At 45.0% G+C, this 16,892-nt stretch overlaps 2 protein-coding genes across 2 annotated transcripts in view; one reads left to right on the forward strand and one right to left on the reverse strand.

Annotated features, from left to right (window-relative positions):
* Window positions 1–6,420: 6,420 nt before the first annotated feature.
* Window positions 6,421–10,852, reverse strand: LOC115866543 (uncharacterized). Its single transcript, XM_060287846.1, has 3 exons — window positions 10,763–10,852; window positions 9,007–10,573; window positions 6,421–8,327 (listed from the first exon to the last, which is right to left on the reverse strand). The coding sequence occupies exons 1-3, from the start codon at window positions 10,850–10,852 to the stop codon at window positions 8,017–8,019; spliced, it is 1,968 nt and encodes a 655-aa protein (XP_060143829.1). The 3' UTR covers window positions 6,421–8,016.
* TSC22D1 (TSC22 domain family member 1) overlaps window positions 8,792–16,892 on the forward strand; it is a 136,608-nt gene continuing 128,507 nt past the window's right edge. The window contains exons 1-2 of the mRNA XM_030882208.3: window positions 8,792–9,533; window positions 9,974–13,017. Of these exons, the coding sequence (XP_030738068.1) occupies window positions 10,145–13,017 (2,873 nt within the window). The 5' untranslated portion in view covers window positions 8,792–9,533; window positions 9,974–10,144. The remainder of the gene's footprint in view (window positions 9,534–9,973; window positions 13,018–16,892) is intronic.

Here is a 16,892-nt window from a genome sequence, read left to right on the forward strand (position 1 = left end):
TTTTTATTATACTGACAATTGTAGGGGAGGAAAAAGAATTCTTCCTCTACCCTTCTGAGTTTTTAGATGAGGCCCTTGTTATAAAAGACAGATTAATATTAAGAGAACTACAAACAAGAATTGAAAATTAAGAGAAAAAAACCTAGAAGTTTATTAGCATGTATACCTTATGCATACATGGGAGATGCCCAGGAAAAATGAGTAACTCTCCCAGGTGGCTTAAAATTCAGGATTAAATACCGTCTTAATAGGAAAGGGTAGGGGGGATATAGGTCTCTTATGGCAGAGTTAGTGACTTTTAGGAAAGATGAATGGACCCTTAGAAGCACAGATGGGAGGTGTGATAGTTTGTGATGAAGTTTGTCTGAGTGTGGTGCTGACTTCTAGTTCTCTCTCCTGTGATGAGTCCATCTTCCCTGGTTGATGAAACTCCCGGGGAGGGGATTTATAACAATTGAGCTCCTTCTGGAGGATCTCTCTTTAGGCAGATAAGGGAAGTTCAGAGAAAGCCTCTCCCTGCATTTGCTGTTTTTCAAGTGCCTACAGCGCAAAATATTAATATACCAAACTGGGGCTTCCCTGGTGGCGCAGTGGTTGAGAGTCCGCCGCCGATGCAGGGGACACGGGTTCGTGGCCTGGTCCGGGAAAATCCCACATGCCGCGGAGCGGCTGGGCCCGTGAGCCATGGCCGCTGAGCCTGCGCGTCCGGAGCCTGTGCTCCGCAACGGGAGAGGCCACAACAGTGAGAGGCCCGCGTACAGCAAAAATAATAATAATAATAATAATAATATACCAAAGTGGCATATTTTGGGGTGGTATGCCTTGCTACCCTTCACAATCATTAATAAAAGGAAAAAGTGTTTCATGTGGAGAGAAATGCAAAAATAATAGCAGACCCTCATTTGGTATTAAGACTTCAAAGTGGAAGTTTTGACCAATAAACAGGTAGTAAGCTTTTTAGATGTATTAACTAAGTCAAACTTTAAAAATTGATCATTTTATCTGAAATTATTCATTGTAGTCTTTGTATGAGCTCTGTGACTAGTCATGCCAAGTAAGTTTCTTAGAAGATAGTTCTGGAGCTCATCTGAGTGGACCGAAGCACGTGAATTCTCCATATCCTGAAGCCAGAATGTAAGGAATGCACTTCCAGAATCCACAGAGCTAAGGACTCCAGTTCTAAACAGTATTTAACATAATGCTCTGTCCCTAAACAAATGCAAAGCTACCAGAAAAGAGGATGCAGATTCAACTTGTATCTTCTTACCATTTTCACTGAACTTTGCTTCTTAAAAAAAAAAAAAAAAATTGCTTGGGGCATGATGTTCCCTGAAAAAGAGTAACCAGCAAGTTGTTATAAGCTTAGGCTGGGCAAGGAGAATTTTACAGAGATCAAGTAAAGAACGGAGAAGGAAATATAATACCATTGGATGCCCTTGACCAAAATTTTAATAGTGAGCTTGTTTCCTAATGTCATAATTTCTGAACCTAATGTTCTGCAGAAACATCTTGTGAGAAGTTCAGTAGTGAAAGTTCATATGACAAATTATGTTGACAATATTATTGCATAATGTGGGATTTAAGAAATTCTTTACAAGTACTTATTGAGTTACTATCATATGCTTGACAATAAAGAGAACTTAGCTCCCTTTCCAAGATGCTTTTCATTGGAAGTATTCCTTTGAAAATGCTTGTTTTTCTTTATTAAATAATTTAGGATCAACACTGGGTACCAGAGTATTATTACCCCATTTAATTCAAAATATGTATTCATAGAGGTGTAATTCAACAACCATTTTTGTGTGTCAGTTATGACTTGGATAAATAGGGTGTTTAGAAACTCTTTCAAAACATCAAACTTAAACCACTGAGTTGGCATTATGGTATGATCCCATTCCTGTCTATAAATAACTGGGGCAAGAAAGCACCTGGACCTTTGCTTCCAGTTTTTGATGGAAAGCTTTGCTGGCATCTTTGCAATTAACTTTATGTTTAACTTCGTGAAGGGGCTGAGTCAGTTATACATTTAATTTTCTTGAATTTGACAAGTGTGTATATAATGCATGTAATAAATCAGTTTTGTTAGGCTCTTTCTTCTAAATCCCATCTCACGCTTTTCTCTGAAATTCCAACCTTTCCCCTTTAATTGTTCTAATTTTATCATTCACATAGGAAGGTTTTGTAAACACCTTCCATAGGCAAACAGTACATTTAATGGTCTACGGTCATCCTATTAATTAATTAATGAATTTATTTATGGCTGCGTTGGGTCTTCGTTACTGTGCGCAGGCTTTTCTCTCCTTGTGGCGAGCGGGGGCTACTCTTCGTTGTGGTGCATGGGCTTCTCATTGCTGTGGCTTCCCTTCCTGCGGAGCGCGGGCTCTGGGCACGCGGGCTTGAGCAGTTGCAGCACACGGGCTCGGTAGTTGTGGCTCACAGGCTCTAGAGTCAGGCGCAGTACTTGTCGCACATGGGCTTAGTTGCTCCGCAGCATGGGGGAATCTTCCCAGGCCAGGGCTTGAACCCGTGTCCCCTGCATTGGTAGGCGGACTCTTAACCACTGCACCACCAGGGAAGTCCTACGGTCATCCTAGTAAAAGGATTTTATCTTGTGTTTCTGACTCTAATTTAGCTTGCATGTATCTAAGATTTTCTTTTCATTTTATTCAAACGTATTAATCCGAAAAGATTTTGGCCTTTATGCCTACTGATTTCTTGTTTTTCTTCTACAATGAAATTAACTGGGAATGTCAATTTAAGTATAAGTTACCGAAAACTATTTTATTGTTTTTCTTCTCCTAAAAGATAACCCAGAGTAGGAGAAAAATGAATGACCAAAGGAAAATTCCGCACTGAGGAATGACTTCAACAGCCATTCTTTTTTCCTTGAGCTTTGAGACTGGAGATATACCTAAGTGTTTGTGAACCTAATCCTTAAATACAAAGAAATACTGACTGCCATGATTTGTTTGTACTTCTTTAACTGGTTTTGGTTCATGTATGGTGGAAGGACAGAGGTCTTCTTGGAATTATGATACAGAGAAGAATAACAAATTTGTTTGTTTCGGTAACTTTAAGTATTCAAAAACATGTACAAATACAAATTGGTCCTTAGAACATGTTGGAAAGACTAGATTATTATTGTCCCTATTTTACAGGCTCTCATGTTAAATGAACACTAATTGCTAAAATGGGAAAACATTTATCTTGTCCTGTATAGTGTTCCTCAATTATGTGTGATTAATGCCTTTTTTCCCCCAAGCATTTGACATCTGTTTTTGATCAGTGAAGGATCATCCAACTTATCAAGCTGTTGTTCTATTCATTAATGTCCAATTCCTACGCAGCCACAGTAGAGACTCTAAAATGTTCATTCTTTCCTAGAATGTCCCTGCATCAGGAGAAAATGGTGCTCCTAGATTCTTTGGAAAAATTAAAACGTGAGTATTATGTAGAAATTTAACTTGGGAGCTAGAATTGGCAGGAATCTGATTTAACAATGTGTCTCAAGAGGCAGCTGTGAAGTAAGAGGTGGTTACACGGTATGGATTTGTGTCTTAGCCCTACTACTTGTTGTTGTGAGGCCTCAAACTCTCTGTACCCCACTTTCCTCACTTGCAAAATGGGGTAATTATAGTTTGTACATTATACAGTTGTGAGAATTAGAGATAAAACACTTAAAGCTGTTAGAAAATGTGTGGTTGAGAGTAGGCATTAAATAAATATTAGCTATCATTTGGGGAGATCTGGAGGATTATTTGATTATAAACTTAAAAAAACCCCTAAATTAACAAATTATTTCTTTTTTCAATGTCACTTCACAGTTCTGTAGCAGAAGTTAGAAATGATTTTTTTTTGAGTTGCGAGAAAATTCTCCAAATTAACACATTCGTAAGTCAGCAAAGACTGACTGGAAGCATGTGTAACATTTACATTGGTTCAAACAGGGAAGAAGTCTTTTATCCTCCTCATGTAGAAGAAATTCTATGTGCAATCAGTGTGTGTGCAGTGTATCTTCACTGGCATTCAAAAGCATTAAAAGAACACTCCCTAATTTCCAAAAAAGCTTTGAAAAATACTAGTCTCTAGAGGTCAGACTGCTTTTTCAGAAAAATCCCTCAGCACAGAGGCATAGAATCTGAAATTAAGAGGGCCTGAGTACCCAGATTTAGGCATAAACCTTGGATGAGTTATTTAACCTCTCTGGGATCACTTACTTCTAAAATGTGAACGATAATGCCTCCTCCCTCAAAGGGTAGAATTTAACAAGCTAATGTATCCCAGTGTGCCTTCTGAACCATAAATTCAAACTTCTGTACTTTTTTTCATTTTATAATCGTGTCTCCTTTGAGGATATAAAATTGTTTAGCTGACCAGAAACATTTATATTGAAAATTTAACAAGTGCTGCAAAATTTAATCAGTTACAAGCTAAGCTATACTCATTGAAATTTGAATGAAAAGTTTCAAAATAAGTATTTTTGTGCAATTTACAAAAGTCAAATAGCACATACGACTCCTGGTCTCATGTAAAGAATTTTCTAGGCAGCAAATTGATTTATAAACATGCTGTAATATCCCTGTGCATAAATTTCATAGGTAAAAATGTGTGACTTTTTTCATATTTTTAACTCATTATTGAAAAATTTGATTTTTTTTTTCAGATGACATTTAAAAGTTACAGATAAGTACTATTGCAGGACTGAAGCACTGGTTAGCCAGAAAAATTACTGGAGTGGATCAGTGGTGTATTTTCTACACCCATTTCTCTTTAGTATTTATCTTTGCACTCACAGCCATTCTGAGTCCGAGTATTCCCTTCCTGTTCTTTAAGGGCATTACTTTTGGAGAGTTAATTGGTTTTAAATACAGATCTATTTCACAGTTCTCACAAATAGGTAAATTGAGTTATAATGGTCAGGAAAATTTCTATTTTATGGTAGAAAAAAGTCTAAACATAGTGAAACTGAGCAGGCACCCTGTGGGGCTCCCAGGCACAGAGGCCCTTTTTGTCCCCCCCTTTTTTTCTTTTTTTACATCTTTATTGGAGTATAATTGCTTTACAATGGTGTGTTAATTTCTGCTTTATAACAAAGTGAATCAGCTATACATATACATATATCTCCATATCTCTTCCCTCTTGCATCTCCCTCCCTCCCACCCTCCCTATCCCACCCTTCCAGGTGGCCACAAAGCACCGAGCTGATCTCCCTGTGCTATGCGGCTGCTTCCCACTAGCTATCTACCTTACGTTTGGTAGTGTATATATGTCCCCATTTCTTATAGGCAAGACTCCACCTCCGTGACCTTCCTTGAGTTCCAAAGGGTGGATTCGCACAGCTGCTAATCAAGGGAGGAGCCACCAAGAAACCACCTGAGGCGAGATTAAAGGGACCAGAGAAGCTCATCAAGATGAGGACCGAGCATCTGAGAGGAGACTGAGGAAGTGCAGGCCCTGCTCACACCCTAATCTTGTCAAAGACCCCGCCTTTGAACCCCTGTTACAAAATCCTTTCATCAAATCATCTGGGGCTGAGACATTTTTCTGAGGCAGAAGCCCAGTGTGTCTTCCTTTGCCTGGCAAAGCAATAAAGCTATCTTCTTCTACTTCACCCAAACTCTGTCTCCAAGATTCGATTCAGCCCTGGTATACAGAGAGGTGGAGCTTTCGGTAACAATGGGGTTTGCAATGTCACAATAACGAGATTTAAGTGAACACTGCACTATGGACTAATCTTTTCCACAATAGAGAGTAATTCAGAACTATACCTTTAGAATGTAAACAGGTGAAATGCAGTCTTTCAAAAGACAAAGGGTAACTCCAAGTACTGGGTTCAAAGGAATTAATGACTTAATTGCACATAGCAGTGTGCATTTGATATTAATGTAAAAAAAATCCAGACCTTTTAGACTAAAAGGTGGTAACATGATAACAATATGGGGTTGTTCAAGTGCTTCTGCTTGTTTTTATGGACTTATATTTATGTATTGCTGGTCATAGAAATGTTGGCAACTGGAGAAAGGGGAGGGAGAGAGAGCGATGTTTCTCAAACGCAGGTTGCCGTAATTGCAGAGCTGCTCGTCATATCTCAGTGGGACTTGATGCAGCCTAACCAGGAATTTGAAGGTGATATGGCAGATAAAAGTGAAACACATTTCAAAAGGCTGTATTTTCTGTGTCTTATGTTATCCTGGAAAAGTTAAAACAATAACAACTTTCTTTTAAAAGAAATAATAAACCCACTAACCCCCAACATCAAAACAGCCCAAAATAACAATACTAATTACTACCTGTTATTAGAAGTATCTGCTTTTACAGGGTTATCTCAATGACTCATTCTGTCAACGCTGGAAGACTTTATTTTTTATAAATTTATTTATTATTTATTTTTGGCTGAGTTGGTCTTCATTGCACGCAGGCTTTCTCTAGTTGTGGAGAGCGGGGTTTACTCTTCATTGTGGTGCGCGGGCTTCTCATTGCGGTGGTTTCTCTTGTTGCGGAGGACGGGTTCTAGGCACGTGGGCTTCAGTAGTCGTGGCTCCCGGGCTCTAGAGAGCAAGCTCAGTAGTTGCGGCGCACGGGCTTAGTTACTCCACGGCGTGTGGGATCTTCGCGGACCAGGGCTCGAACCCGTGTTCCTTGCACTGGCAGGCGGATTCTTAACCACTGCACCACCAAGGAAGTCCGGAAGACTTTATTACATGGTTTTCTTCTGCTTCAAACCCTATCATAGTTGGTATTTAGGCGGCAGGTATTTAGCTCAACACACCAGGGGGTGTTGGGCTGTTGTTTCGGGTAATTTAAAATTTTGACCTAAGGCAAGATTTTGAGATATCTAGAGCATTTTCTTTCACACTAGCTCACAAACACATTTTGCCCTACTAAATTCTATTGCAGTTTCAGTTCATTAGGATACTTCCTATTTTCCGTTCAAAAACTGTTGAAAAAAGCATGTCAGAGTTGCATTTCAACAATGAATGGCGGCCATTAATCAGGTGTATTTCTTGCAACAAAAGCTGTTGTAACATTAAAAAAGAAATTATTTTTGTAAAATACACAAATGGCCATAGTTATGTAAAAAAACCCCAGTCATCATGTATTAATTCATAAGTAACATAAACCAAGTCCGGTCTTTTCAAGTGAATTTTATTTTTACTACCATGTCATTTTCAATATTTGTGAGCATCTACTTTGTACCTACTCCAGAACTCCACATTAAAAACACGTAGTCCTACCTTTTGGGTTTAGTGGGAGACACCACAGAAAAAGCAATATAGCAAAACTTTGATACAGGCTATACGGGGGTGTTGAGGGTGCGTTTCTATTCAGTAATAGAATGGTGATATTCCTAACCTCTTGGGGGACAGAATGAGGGGAAAAGTCTAGAGAAACCTAAAGTAACGTGTTGAATCGACAATTATGCCATTTATGTTTTAATAAGCTCAAAATAGGATTGTAGATCTGGAAGTCTGTGAGACTTACTGAAGCATAGGTCTAACCATAAACGTTCAGTTTCTCAACAACCTAAGTTGAAATAAAACCACATTTCTCCCTAGGGTTTTCTATATTATAATACTTTGTTGTTTTTTAATTCCTGGGCGAGAAGTACACTCTCGCCTAGTAGTAAACAATGCTTAGAGCTAGAATGTTTTGACGTGTGATGCCAGGGAAGCAACTTCCAGTAAACTGCCTCCCATCAAACCTAACATTCCTTCTGTAGCACCATGCTCAGATCCATGCAGGTTTTATTATTATTTTTTAAACTGGAATTGCAGATGGTTCTTTCTCTTTTCTAACCCTAAAGGGTAGTCTTCATTGATCATCGTGTTGCCACCATGACTAGGCCAGTTTGTCTTTTAAGTCAAACCTATGCAGGCTACAGCCTGGACAATTAAACTAAATGCTATCCCTGCTGGAGATAAGCTCCACCTGTTGAGGTCAGTTATTTACTAGGCCGGGCTACTGCTTCCCTCCAGGTAACGACGGATTGCAAGCGCTCCCTCTCCAGAGAAGAGCTCAGGCAGTTAACTGCAAACAGCTGCAATATCTGCCGGGCTGGCTAGCTCGTGGCCGTCGAAAGGCGAGGCGACCGCATGGCAGCTGCAACTGCGCCGCACAAAAGGGAGCGTCTATCCCGAGGAGCCACCGGCCTTTCGCGGACCCTGCGGCTCCGAGCGCTGGGGCATCCTCCGAGGGGGCGAGGGCCGCGCGGGCCGGGGTCGAGCCCAGGTGCGGCGAGGAGGAGGAGGGCTCCTCCACGCGCCGAGGAAGAAAGCCTGACTCATGTCGTGGCGGCGGCGGACTCCTGGGAACTGAAACTCGTGATGCTGTTGCTGCGGAGAAAAGCCTCATTACCCATTCCGCAGGCGGGGGACACTACCCAGAGCGCTTACACCCGAGACCCGGGCGCCAGCGGCCTCCTCGAGCCCCTCCCTGCCGCGCCCCCTCCCCTGCCGCGTGCCTGCGCGCGCGCGCCGGCCGCGTGTGAAAAAGGAGCGGACACACCTAACCTGCGCGCGCCCCGCACCCTGCCCCACCCCCATCAGGCCGACTCTCTCCGGCCGACCCGGTTTCGCTCCCCCGGCCGAAATTCCCCACCCCCCACCACCGCCGCCGCCGACGTCGTCGGCGCCTCCGCCAGCCTTCGGAAATTTCCGCCAGGAGACCCGGCGCTCGGCGAGGTTCGAAGACCCGCCGCCTCCTCCGCCAGACCCGGCTTTATGTCTGCGGCGCCGGGGCGCATGCGCAGACGCCATCTTCCCTCCTTCTCCTCAGCCAGCCCCCTCCCCCCGCCACCGCCACCGCCTCCTCTGGCCGGCGGTCGCCCCTCCTCCTCCTGCGCTCGGGCGCTGGTCCCTCCTCTGCCGATGCCGCGAGAGACCCGGGGATACGGTGGAGCCGGAGAAAAGCACTAGTAACAACCACCACAGCCCCCTCTCCGCCCGCCGCCCTCCCTCGGCACCCACCCACTCACCCGCCCCGTTCGCCGACACCGACCAACCCCACCTCTCGTTCCTTTGAACGGCGTCGGCTGCAGTCGCTGCAGCAGCCCCTCTGGCCACCAACGCCGCCGAGAAAGGAGTCGCCGCCGCCGCCTGCGGCCCCCTCCCGCCCGGACCGCGGGAGCAGCGGGGTGCGGACGAACCGGCTGCAGAGGAAGAGGACTAGAGCGGCTCGCATCGTCGGCGCTAGCGCACGTCCCGCCGCCCTCCGGGGAGGCTCGGGCGCCGGCCCCTTCCTCCCCGAGGACGTGTGCCGAGCCGAGGCGCCTGCCCAGAGGGAGGAAAATGCTCGGGCTCCATGGCTGCCAGTGATGGAGAGGTCCCTGGGCTCCCGCTGCCACCGCCGCCGCCGCGCCCCGGCCGTGCTCCGCGAGGACCCGGCGTCTCTGCGCGCCCGCCCGCGCCCCGTTGCTGGGCTCACCGTACCCGGCGCCCCGCCGCCGCCCCGCTTCGAGCCTCGCCGCGCCGGCCTCAGCCGCGGCCAGCGTTTCCTCACGGAGCAGCCGCCTCGAGCCCAGGGGGTTTGAAAGGGTCCGCAGGGCGTGGGGGGAGGGCCGAGCGGGGCCGGCGGGGCCGGGAGGGGAGGTTTGAGCCACAGTGAGCTCAGGGTTCGCCGGCGGCGGCGGGGCTGGGGGTGGCGAGGGGAAGGCGACACTCGCTCGGCGCCGCCGCCTTCGTGCAGAGCGACCGGGAGGGTTTTGCAGCGGCCGCCGCCGCCGCGGCGGGAGGAGGGGTGGAGGTGGCTTCGGAGTTGTCCGGAGAAGGTGGGCATTTCTCGGCTTTCCCACCCCCTCCCCTAGCCTCCCCCCTCCCCTGGTCTTCCCCTCCCTCCTTCCCCGCACCCCACGTGAAGCGGAATATAAAGGGGGGTGTGAGGCTAGAGGGGAAAGTGAATGGCGAAGGACTGAAGGGGTCCCCCCTTCGGGTCCCCGGCTGTTCTGTTCACCCTCGTTCATCCTCCCTTCCCGAAGCTCGCCCTCGAAGGCAGAAGCGGCCAGCGCCTTCGGCTGAGAAGGAGGAGGAGGAGGAATCGCGCCGGGCGGAGCGTCAGGTCCCGTTTTCCTCCTCGGCGTCTTGCATACAAAGATTACGGTGCCGAAGGAAATTGCACTCGCCTCCTCCGCCCCCCGGTACCCAGCACAATGCACCAGCCGCCCGAGTCCACCGCCGCCGCGGCCGCGGCCTCGGCCGCTGCAGACATTAGTGCTAGGAAGATGGCGCACCCGGCAATGTTGCCTCGAAGGGGCAGTGGTGGTGGCAGCGCCTCTGCTCTCAGTGCAGCAGGTACCGGCGTTGGTAGTAGTGCCCCATCTTCCGAGGATTTTCCGCCTCCGTCGCTGCTCCAGCCGCCACCTCCTGCAGCATCTTCTCTGTCGGGACCACAGCCTCCGCCTCCACAAAGCCTGAACCTCCTTTCGCAGGCTCAGCTGCAGGCACAGCCTCTTGCGCCAGGCGGAACTCAAATGAAAAAGAAAAGTGGCTTCCAGATAACGAGCGTGACCCCGGCTCAGATCTCCGCTAGCATCAGCTCTAACAACAGCATCGCAGAGGACACCGAAAGCTACGATGATCTGGATGAATCTCACACAGAAGATCTGTCGTCTTCCGAGATCCTTGATGTGTCACTTTCCAGGGCTACCGACTTAGGGGAGCCTGAACGCAGCTCCTCAGAAGAAACTCTAAATAACTTCCAGGAAGCCGAGACACCTGGGGCAGTCTCTCCCAACCAGCCCCCCCTTCCTCAGCCTCATTTGCCTCACCTTCCACAACAGAATGTTGTAATCAATGGGAATGCTCATCCCCACTCCCTCCATCACCACCCTCACATTCATCATGGGCACCACCTCCATCACGGGCACCACCATCCATCCCATGCCAGTGTGGCCAGTACACCCATTCCGGGAGGGCCGCCCGCAAGCCCAGTATCCAGAAAACTGTCTACAACTGGAAGCTCTGACACTGTTATGCCAGTTGCACCAACTTCTGCCGTATCATCGAGTGGCTCACCTGCATCTGTAATGACTAGTATCCGTGCTCCGAGTACAAGCGGCAGTATAGGTATAAATTCTGTTACAGGTACTAATACGATGAATAATGTTAACATTACGGCTGTGGGCGGTTTTAATCCTAACGTGACCAGCAGCATGCTTGCTAATGCTAATTTAAGTGCGAGCAACGTTCCCAGTGCTGCCGGTGTGAGCGTTGGGCCTGGAGTGAGCTGCGGTGTTAACGTGACTGTCTTGAGCGGCCTGGGCAACGGTACGATTTCGTCCTCCATTCTCATTAACAGCACTGCCAGTGCAGCTGCAGGGATGACTGTAGGATCAGTTTCAAGTCAGCAGCAACAGCCAACAGTTAACACGTCCAGGTTCAGAGTTGTGAAGTTAGATTCGAGTTCTGAGCCCTTCAAAAAAGGTAGATGGACTTGCACCGAGTTCTATGAGAAAGAAAACGCTGCCCCCGCCGCCGAAGGGGTGGTGATAAATAAAGCAGTGGAAAGCGTAAAACAAAACCCGACAGAAGTGACTTCTGAGAGGGAGAGCACGAGCGGGAGCTCAGTGAGCAGCAGTGTCAGCACGCTGAGCCACTACACGGAGAGTGTGGGAAGCGGAGAGATGGGGGCCCCAGCTGCCGTGGTGCAGCAGCCGCCCGCTCTTCCAGGTGTCGCCCTCCCGCAGATGGACTTCAGTAGCGCTGCTCCGGCGGGCATTTCAGCAGTTAGCATGCCACAGAGTATTTCTCAGTCACAGATCTCGCACGCGCAGTTGCAGTCTCAAGAACTGAGCTATCAGCAGAAGCAGGGTCTTCAACCAGTACCTCTGCAAGCCGCTCTCAGTGCTGCAGCTGGTATCCAGCCATCACCTGTGAGCGTGGTGGGTGTAACTTCAGCTCTAGGTCAGCAGCCTTCCGTTTCCAGCCTGGCTCAGCCCCAACTGCCGTATTCTCAGGCGGCCCCTCCGGCGCAAGCACCCCTGCCAGGCACATCACCCCAGCAGTTACACTATGGACAGCAGCCGTCGGTGGCCCCGAGCCATGGCCCGTCAGTGACTCCGAATCCTGCTTCCGAGTATGTTCAGCAGCAGCCGATTCTGCAAACGGCAGTGTCCTCTGGACAGCCCACTTCTGCGGGGGTGGGAGCAGGAACCTCGGGGATTCCTGTGGCTCAGCCACAGGGCATCCAGCTGCCAGTGCAGCCCGCAGCAGTCCAGGCGCAGCCCGCCGGGGCAGCTGGCCAACCCGCTGGCCAGGCGCAGACGGCAGTATCTGCTGTACCTCCTGGCAGTCAAATTGCAAATATTGGTCAACAGACAAACCTACCTACGGCAGCGCAGCAGCCCTCTGCCCAAGTCACACCTTCAGTTATCCCGCAAGGTGCTCCTCCCTCTTCACAGGTAGTTCCACCCGCTCAGGCTGCGATTCTTCATCAGGGAGTTCAAGCTAGTGCTTCAAGCCTTCCTCAACAGTTGGTCATTGCACCCCAGAGTACCTTGTTAACTGTGCCTCCCCAGCCGCAAGGAGTAGAGTCAGTAGCTCCAGGAGTTGTTTCGCAGCAGTTGCCTGCAGTCAGTCCTTTGCCCTCTGCTAGCAGTATTTCTGTTACGAATCAGGTTAGTTCAGCTGGGCCTTCTGGAATGCCTTCTGTCCCAACAAACTTGGTTCCATCACAGAATATAGCACAAGCCCCTGCCACTCAAAATGGTAATTTGGTTCAAAGTGTTAGTCAGCCTCCCTTGATGGCAGCACCTAATATAAATTTGCCTTTGGCGCAGCAGATACCAAGTTCTACTCAGTTCTCTGCACAATCATTAGCTCAGGCAATTGGAAGCCAAATTGAAGATGCCAGGCGCCCAGCGGAACCCTCCTTAGTTGGCTTACCTCAGACTATCAGTGGTGACAGTGGGGGCATGTCGGCAGTTTCCGATGGGAGTAGCAGCAGCCTAGGAGCCTCTGCTTCTCTTTTCCCGTTGAAGGTGCTACCGCTGACGACACCCCTGGTGGATGGCGAGGATGAGAGGTAAGGTCATGCCATGTTTCTGCAGACACTCAGCAGATGCAGAGTCTATTTTAGTAGCTATGTATATGCACAAAATCAGTCTAAAGCGTTATATATTTCTTCCTTTTTGTATGTGAAACTGCATTTTTCTGGTAAGTTTTCTAGAGCAAGAGTGTGATGGAGTGGTCTCAAACTAGTTGGCCAGGAAGTGGTGTAAGTATTGTGTAAACACTATTTGACAGGATAGTTTTTGAGCATTAAGAATAGGTTTGGGAGCACCAAGTGGTTTTGTTATTTATAAAATGGTTTTTAGAGTTACTAGTTTTTGCTGACCCATCTAATAGTTAATCTGTTCTTTTGAGTTCCTAAAATCATTATGATCATCTCTTGGGGACGGGAGGGGAGGTTGTGGTTCCCACATTTGTTTCTCCTTTACTGGACAGGACAACCCTTTAAAGTTCTACTGTGTTTGCTCTTAGTCTGTGAAAGATAACGTTAGCTGCTTTTCCTCATCAGATATTACAGGAAAGATGACCTAAGCTGGGTTATACAGGTTGCACTCAAACTAATTGCCCAACTTTTGTGTACTTATCTAATGGTCGTTTCATTGGAACAGTAAAGGAATGGGAATCTTAAAAAGTGTTTCGTGGGGTAGGAGGCCATACACTCTTAAAAATAACCGGATTTATCGTTGATAGTAGTATGCTGTGCATTTTTCCTTTTGCATAGTAGATCAAGGTGGTAGCCATTTTAAAGGGTAAAGAAACAAAGTCTTGGAGGGTTGAATTTATAGAGACATGAAACCGACTTTGTGCTCCTACAGTCTACTCCACCTGTTCTCCTCTTCTCTTACCAAAAAAATACATAAAGCCTAAAGTACATTATTAAACCAGCGTTTTCTTAATTGGATTGGAAATAATGTGATAATCATGTTTATTGAATCCAATTGTGTCTTTGAAGCTGGCTAGCTAGAAAAGTTGTGAAATCTCTCATGCTACTACATGGCTTTAAACTAAGTTGATTTTTAAAGGAATGTTCTTTTCACAAATTTGCCAGTCTGACTAACCTTGATCAAAATAATATAGGAGTTATGACAAAGGCTATTCATTTTCACTGTGGAACTTTGAATAAGCTTGAAAGATACTTAATTATTTTAGTATTAGTTGGAGATTTTTGAGATTGAACTTTTATCAAACCAGTTGGAACATTTACATTCAAAATGTATATCTGTGGTTTTCCCTTTGGAAATATTGAGCATATTTCAAAAGAATTGCAGTTTTAGAAAAACAAAGGCCTAATGTTTCAGTGAGGTTTTCATGTTTTTTGTTTTTGTTTTTTTTTTTAGTTACTTAGAAGATATAAGGTAAAGGCATGATTAATTGAAATAATTTAAAGTCTTGTCTTTCAAGATTTTTATTACTTTTCTAAGTCATATAATTAAAATCTCGTTACCTAGCCGAATGTATTCAGTATCATGTGTACAAAACTGTACATTAAAAGATAGACCTCTTCTAGGAGGTGGTTTCCTTAAGAGTCCTATTATAATTATTGTTAAACCTTTAAATGTATCAAATCATGCTAATACTTATCTGTAATTTTAAAGAATTATTTACTCCAAATATTAATAAGTTCTAAATTTAAAGGGTGTGATCTGAGTAAAGCCCACGGGTCCATTATGTGGTTGCTAAAGTTAGAGAAATAAAAGATGGGTCAGATACACAAATGCAAACCACATATTTTTGAATTCAGACCTGCCATGATTTTTGCCAATTACTGTTTGTGGTCTCCTGGCATGACTCTCTCCTTTTTTGTTTTCCTCCTGGTGGTGGGGCATGATAGAGCTTTCCACAACATGCTGTTCCAGATGATTAAAGTCAGGAGACTTTACAGCTTGGTTTTTAACTGTAGAGATAGAGTCCCCGTTTAAGATATTACTACAAAATTAATTTTTCCATATAGTAACTGAGAGGAACATTAACGAGGGGCAAATTATGTAGGAAGCTTTGAAATTAAAGGGACAAAAACAGATACTGAGACATATGATTAAATATTGGTATAAAGTAACTGGAGTTGACTGTACCTGTTTTGAGTGAGCTACATATTTGAGCCTTTGTTAACATCAAAGTCAAGTCGTCAAGACCAGAAAATTTTTTTTCAGAGGTATCCTTTAAATTCTGAGAAATCAAAATGACCCCTAAAATACCTGTAAAGGTCAGATAGGGTAAATTTGTATATTATTTTCTTTGTGCTTTCTTGCAGATTATTTCTTTTACGACTGTAGTTCGGAAAAAGAAATGTTTCATTTAAATTGGTTTTTGGAAGGGAATTTGAGAATATCTGCAAGAGAAAAAAGTGATAATGAGTTTCTATTTATTTTTTTAAAGTGTTTTTTACTTTTTCTTCCCATGTTAGTTTCTGTGTCACTTGTGTCTTCTGGGCTTGGTCACCTATTAGTCTCCCATAGGAGAAAAGAGTACATTGTAATTTCAGTATTACGACTTAGGAAACACGTTAACAATAAAACTTTTGGATGGTAGGACAAATGAAGATTCGTTGTTCTTTAGTCATCTTTTGAAATATATTCTAACACTTTAAATTTTAAAATATTTCTAACACATGTGGAAAATGCTTTCAGTTGGCTACTGGTAGAGACTATGAAGATCAGAAACATGGATCAGGCATTAAGATTATGTATCTAGATTTTTAAAAATCATTCTCATTAAAAAGTTCTTAATGTCTCACGTTAACCTTTAATGTGAACTTATTTTTACAACACAGGGAAGACACAGGTATTTTACACTGATGTATAGTCTAGTGTTTTGTGATTGTTAGTACAGCCTCTTCTGTGAAATTAATTGGTCAAACTTCTATTCCTCCTTCAAGGCTCAGCTCAGATGTTCCCTCTGAAGCAGTCTCTTCACCCAGGGAACGTTGTTTCCTTAGCCCTTTTTAGTGTTCCTCTAGTCAAGGCATTGCACACATTCAGTCTGAATTATGTTTACCCATTTTCCCCACAAGACTGTGAGTTCCTCAAGGGCAAGAGCTAAATCTTTTTTGAACCGATTAATGAGCAGACCTTTCTCTGCTTTTTCTATCATGATTTATATTTGTATTCTCTCTCACCTTAAGCACAGCTGTTCAGGTTGTAGGATCATATAGTTAAATGCAACAAAGTGAAAAGAAATGAATGAAAATACTTGCTTTTTCTACCTCTTTTGCCTTTTCATACCTTGAGGTGAATTGATGTCTGTCTTTTAAATGCAGTGCCTGTTGTAGAGTTGGCCCTCATATTTACTAAAGAGGAATGAGTTTTCTTATCAAGTAGGAATAATACTCATTTTGCCTACTTCTTAGGATGGTAGGTAGCATCAGATAAAATACTTTAACTGTAAAATACTAAATTATAAGTTTTAATTTTTATTTAGGTTGTACCTGCACCGTTTAAAGAGCCAAATAGTTTACATGGTTATCGAAACAAACAGAAGCTTCCTGCCTGCTTCATTTCCCAGAAGCAATCACTTTCACCTCTTTTAGATGATGACTGTGATATTTACCTCCCAGTCTCTAACTGCTTGTGTTGCTACTAGATGTGCAACATAGCCAGGTGGTTAGGAGCATGGACCCTGGAAGTAGACTGCTTAGGTCTGATCCATCCTCTATTGTTTACTAGCTGCTTAACCTCGCTGTGCCTCAGTTTGCTCATTTTAAAAAGTGAGGAAAATAGTACCTACCTCATAGGGTTGTTATAAGAATTCAATGCATTTGCAAAGCCCTTAGAACTGTTTCTAACTCATATGCCCTATATATGTGTGTGTGTTAAATAAAATACTCCTTACTTTTTTTTTTAAAATACATTTCCTTCTTTCTTTATTTTTGGCTACATGGGGTCTTTGTTG

This window comes from Globicephala melas, chromosome 18 (assembly GCF_963455315.2).
Source record: "Globicephala melas chromosome 18, mGloMel1.2, whole genome shotgun sequence".
Lineage (NCBI taxonomy): Eukaryota > Metazoa > Chordata > Mammalia > Artiodactyla > Delphinidae > Globicephala > Globicephala melas.

Excerpts from the sequence above, each read along its gene's own strand:
- LOC115866543 (XM_060287846.1), bottom strand. The coding sequence starts at position 10,852 with ATGGAGGTGGTGCCCATGATGAATGTGAGGGTGGTGATGGAGGGAGTG. Across the intron at positions 10,574-10,762 it reads ACAACATTCTGTTGTGGAAG|ATCATCGTAGCTTTCGGTGT; the intron begins GTGAGGCAAATG and ends AGATTCATCCAG. Across the intron at positions 8,328-9,006 it reads GCCGTTCAAAGGAACGAGAG|CATCACGAGTTTCAGTTCCC; the intron begins GTGGGGTTGGTC and ends CCGCAGCAACAG.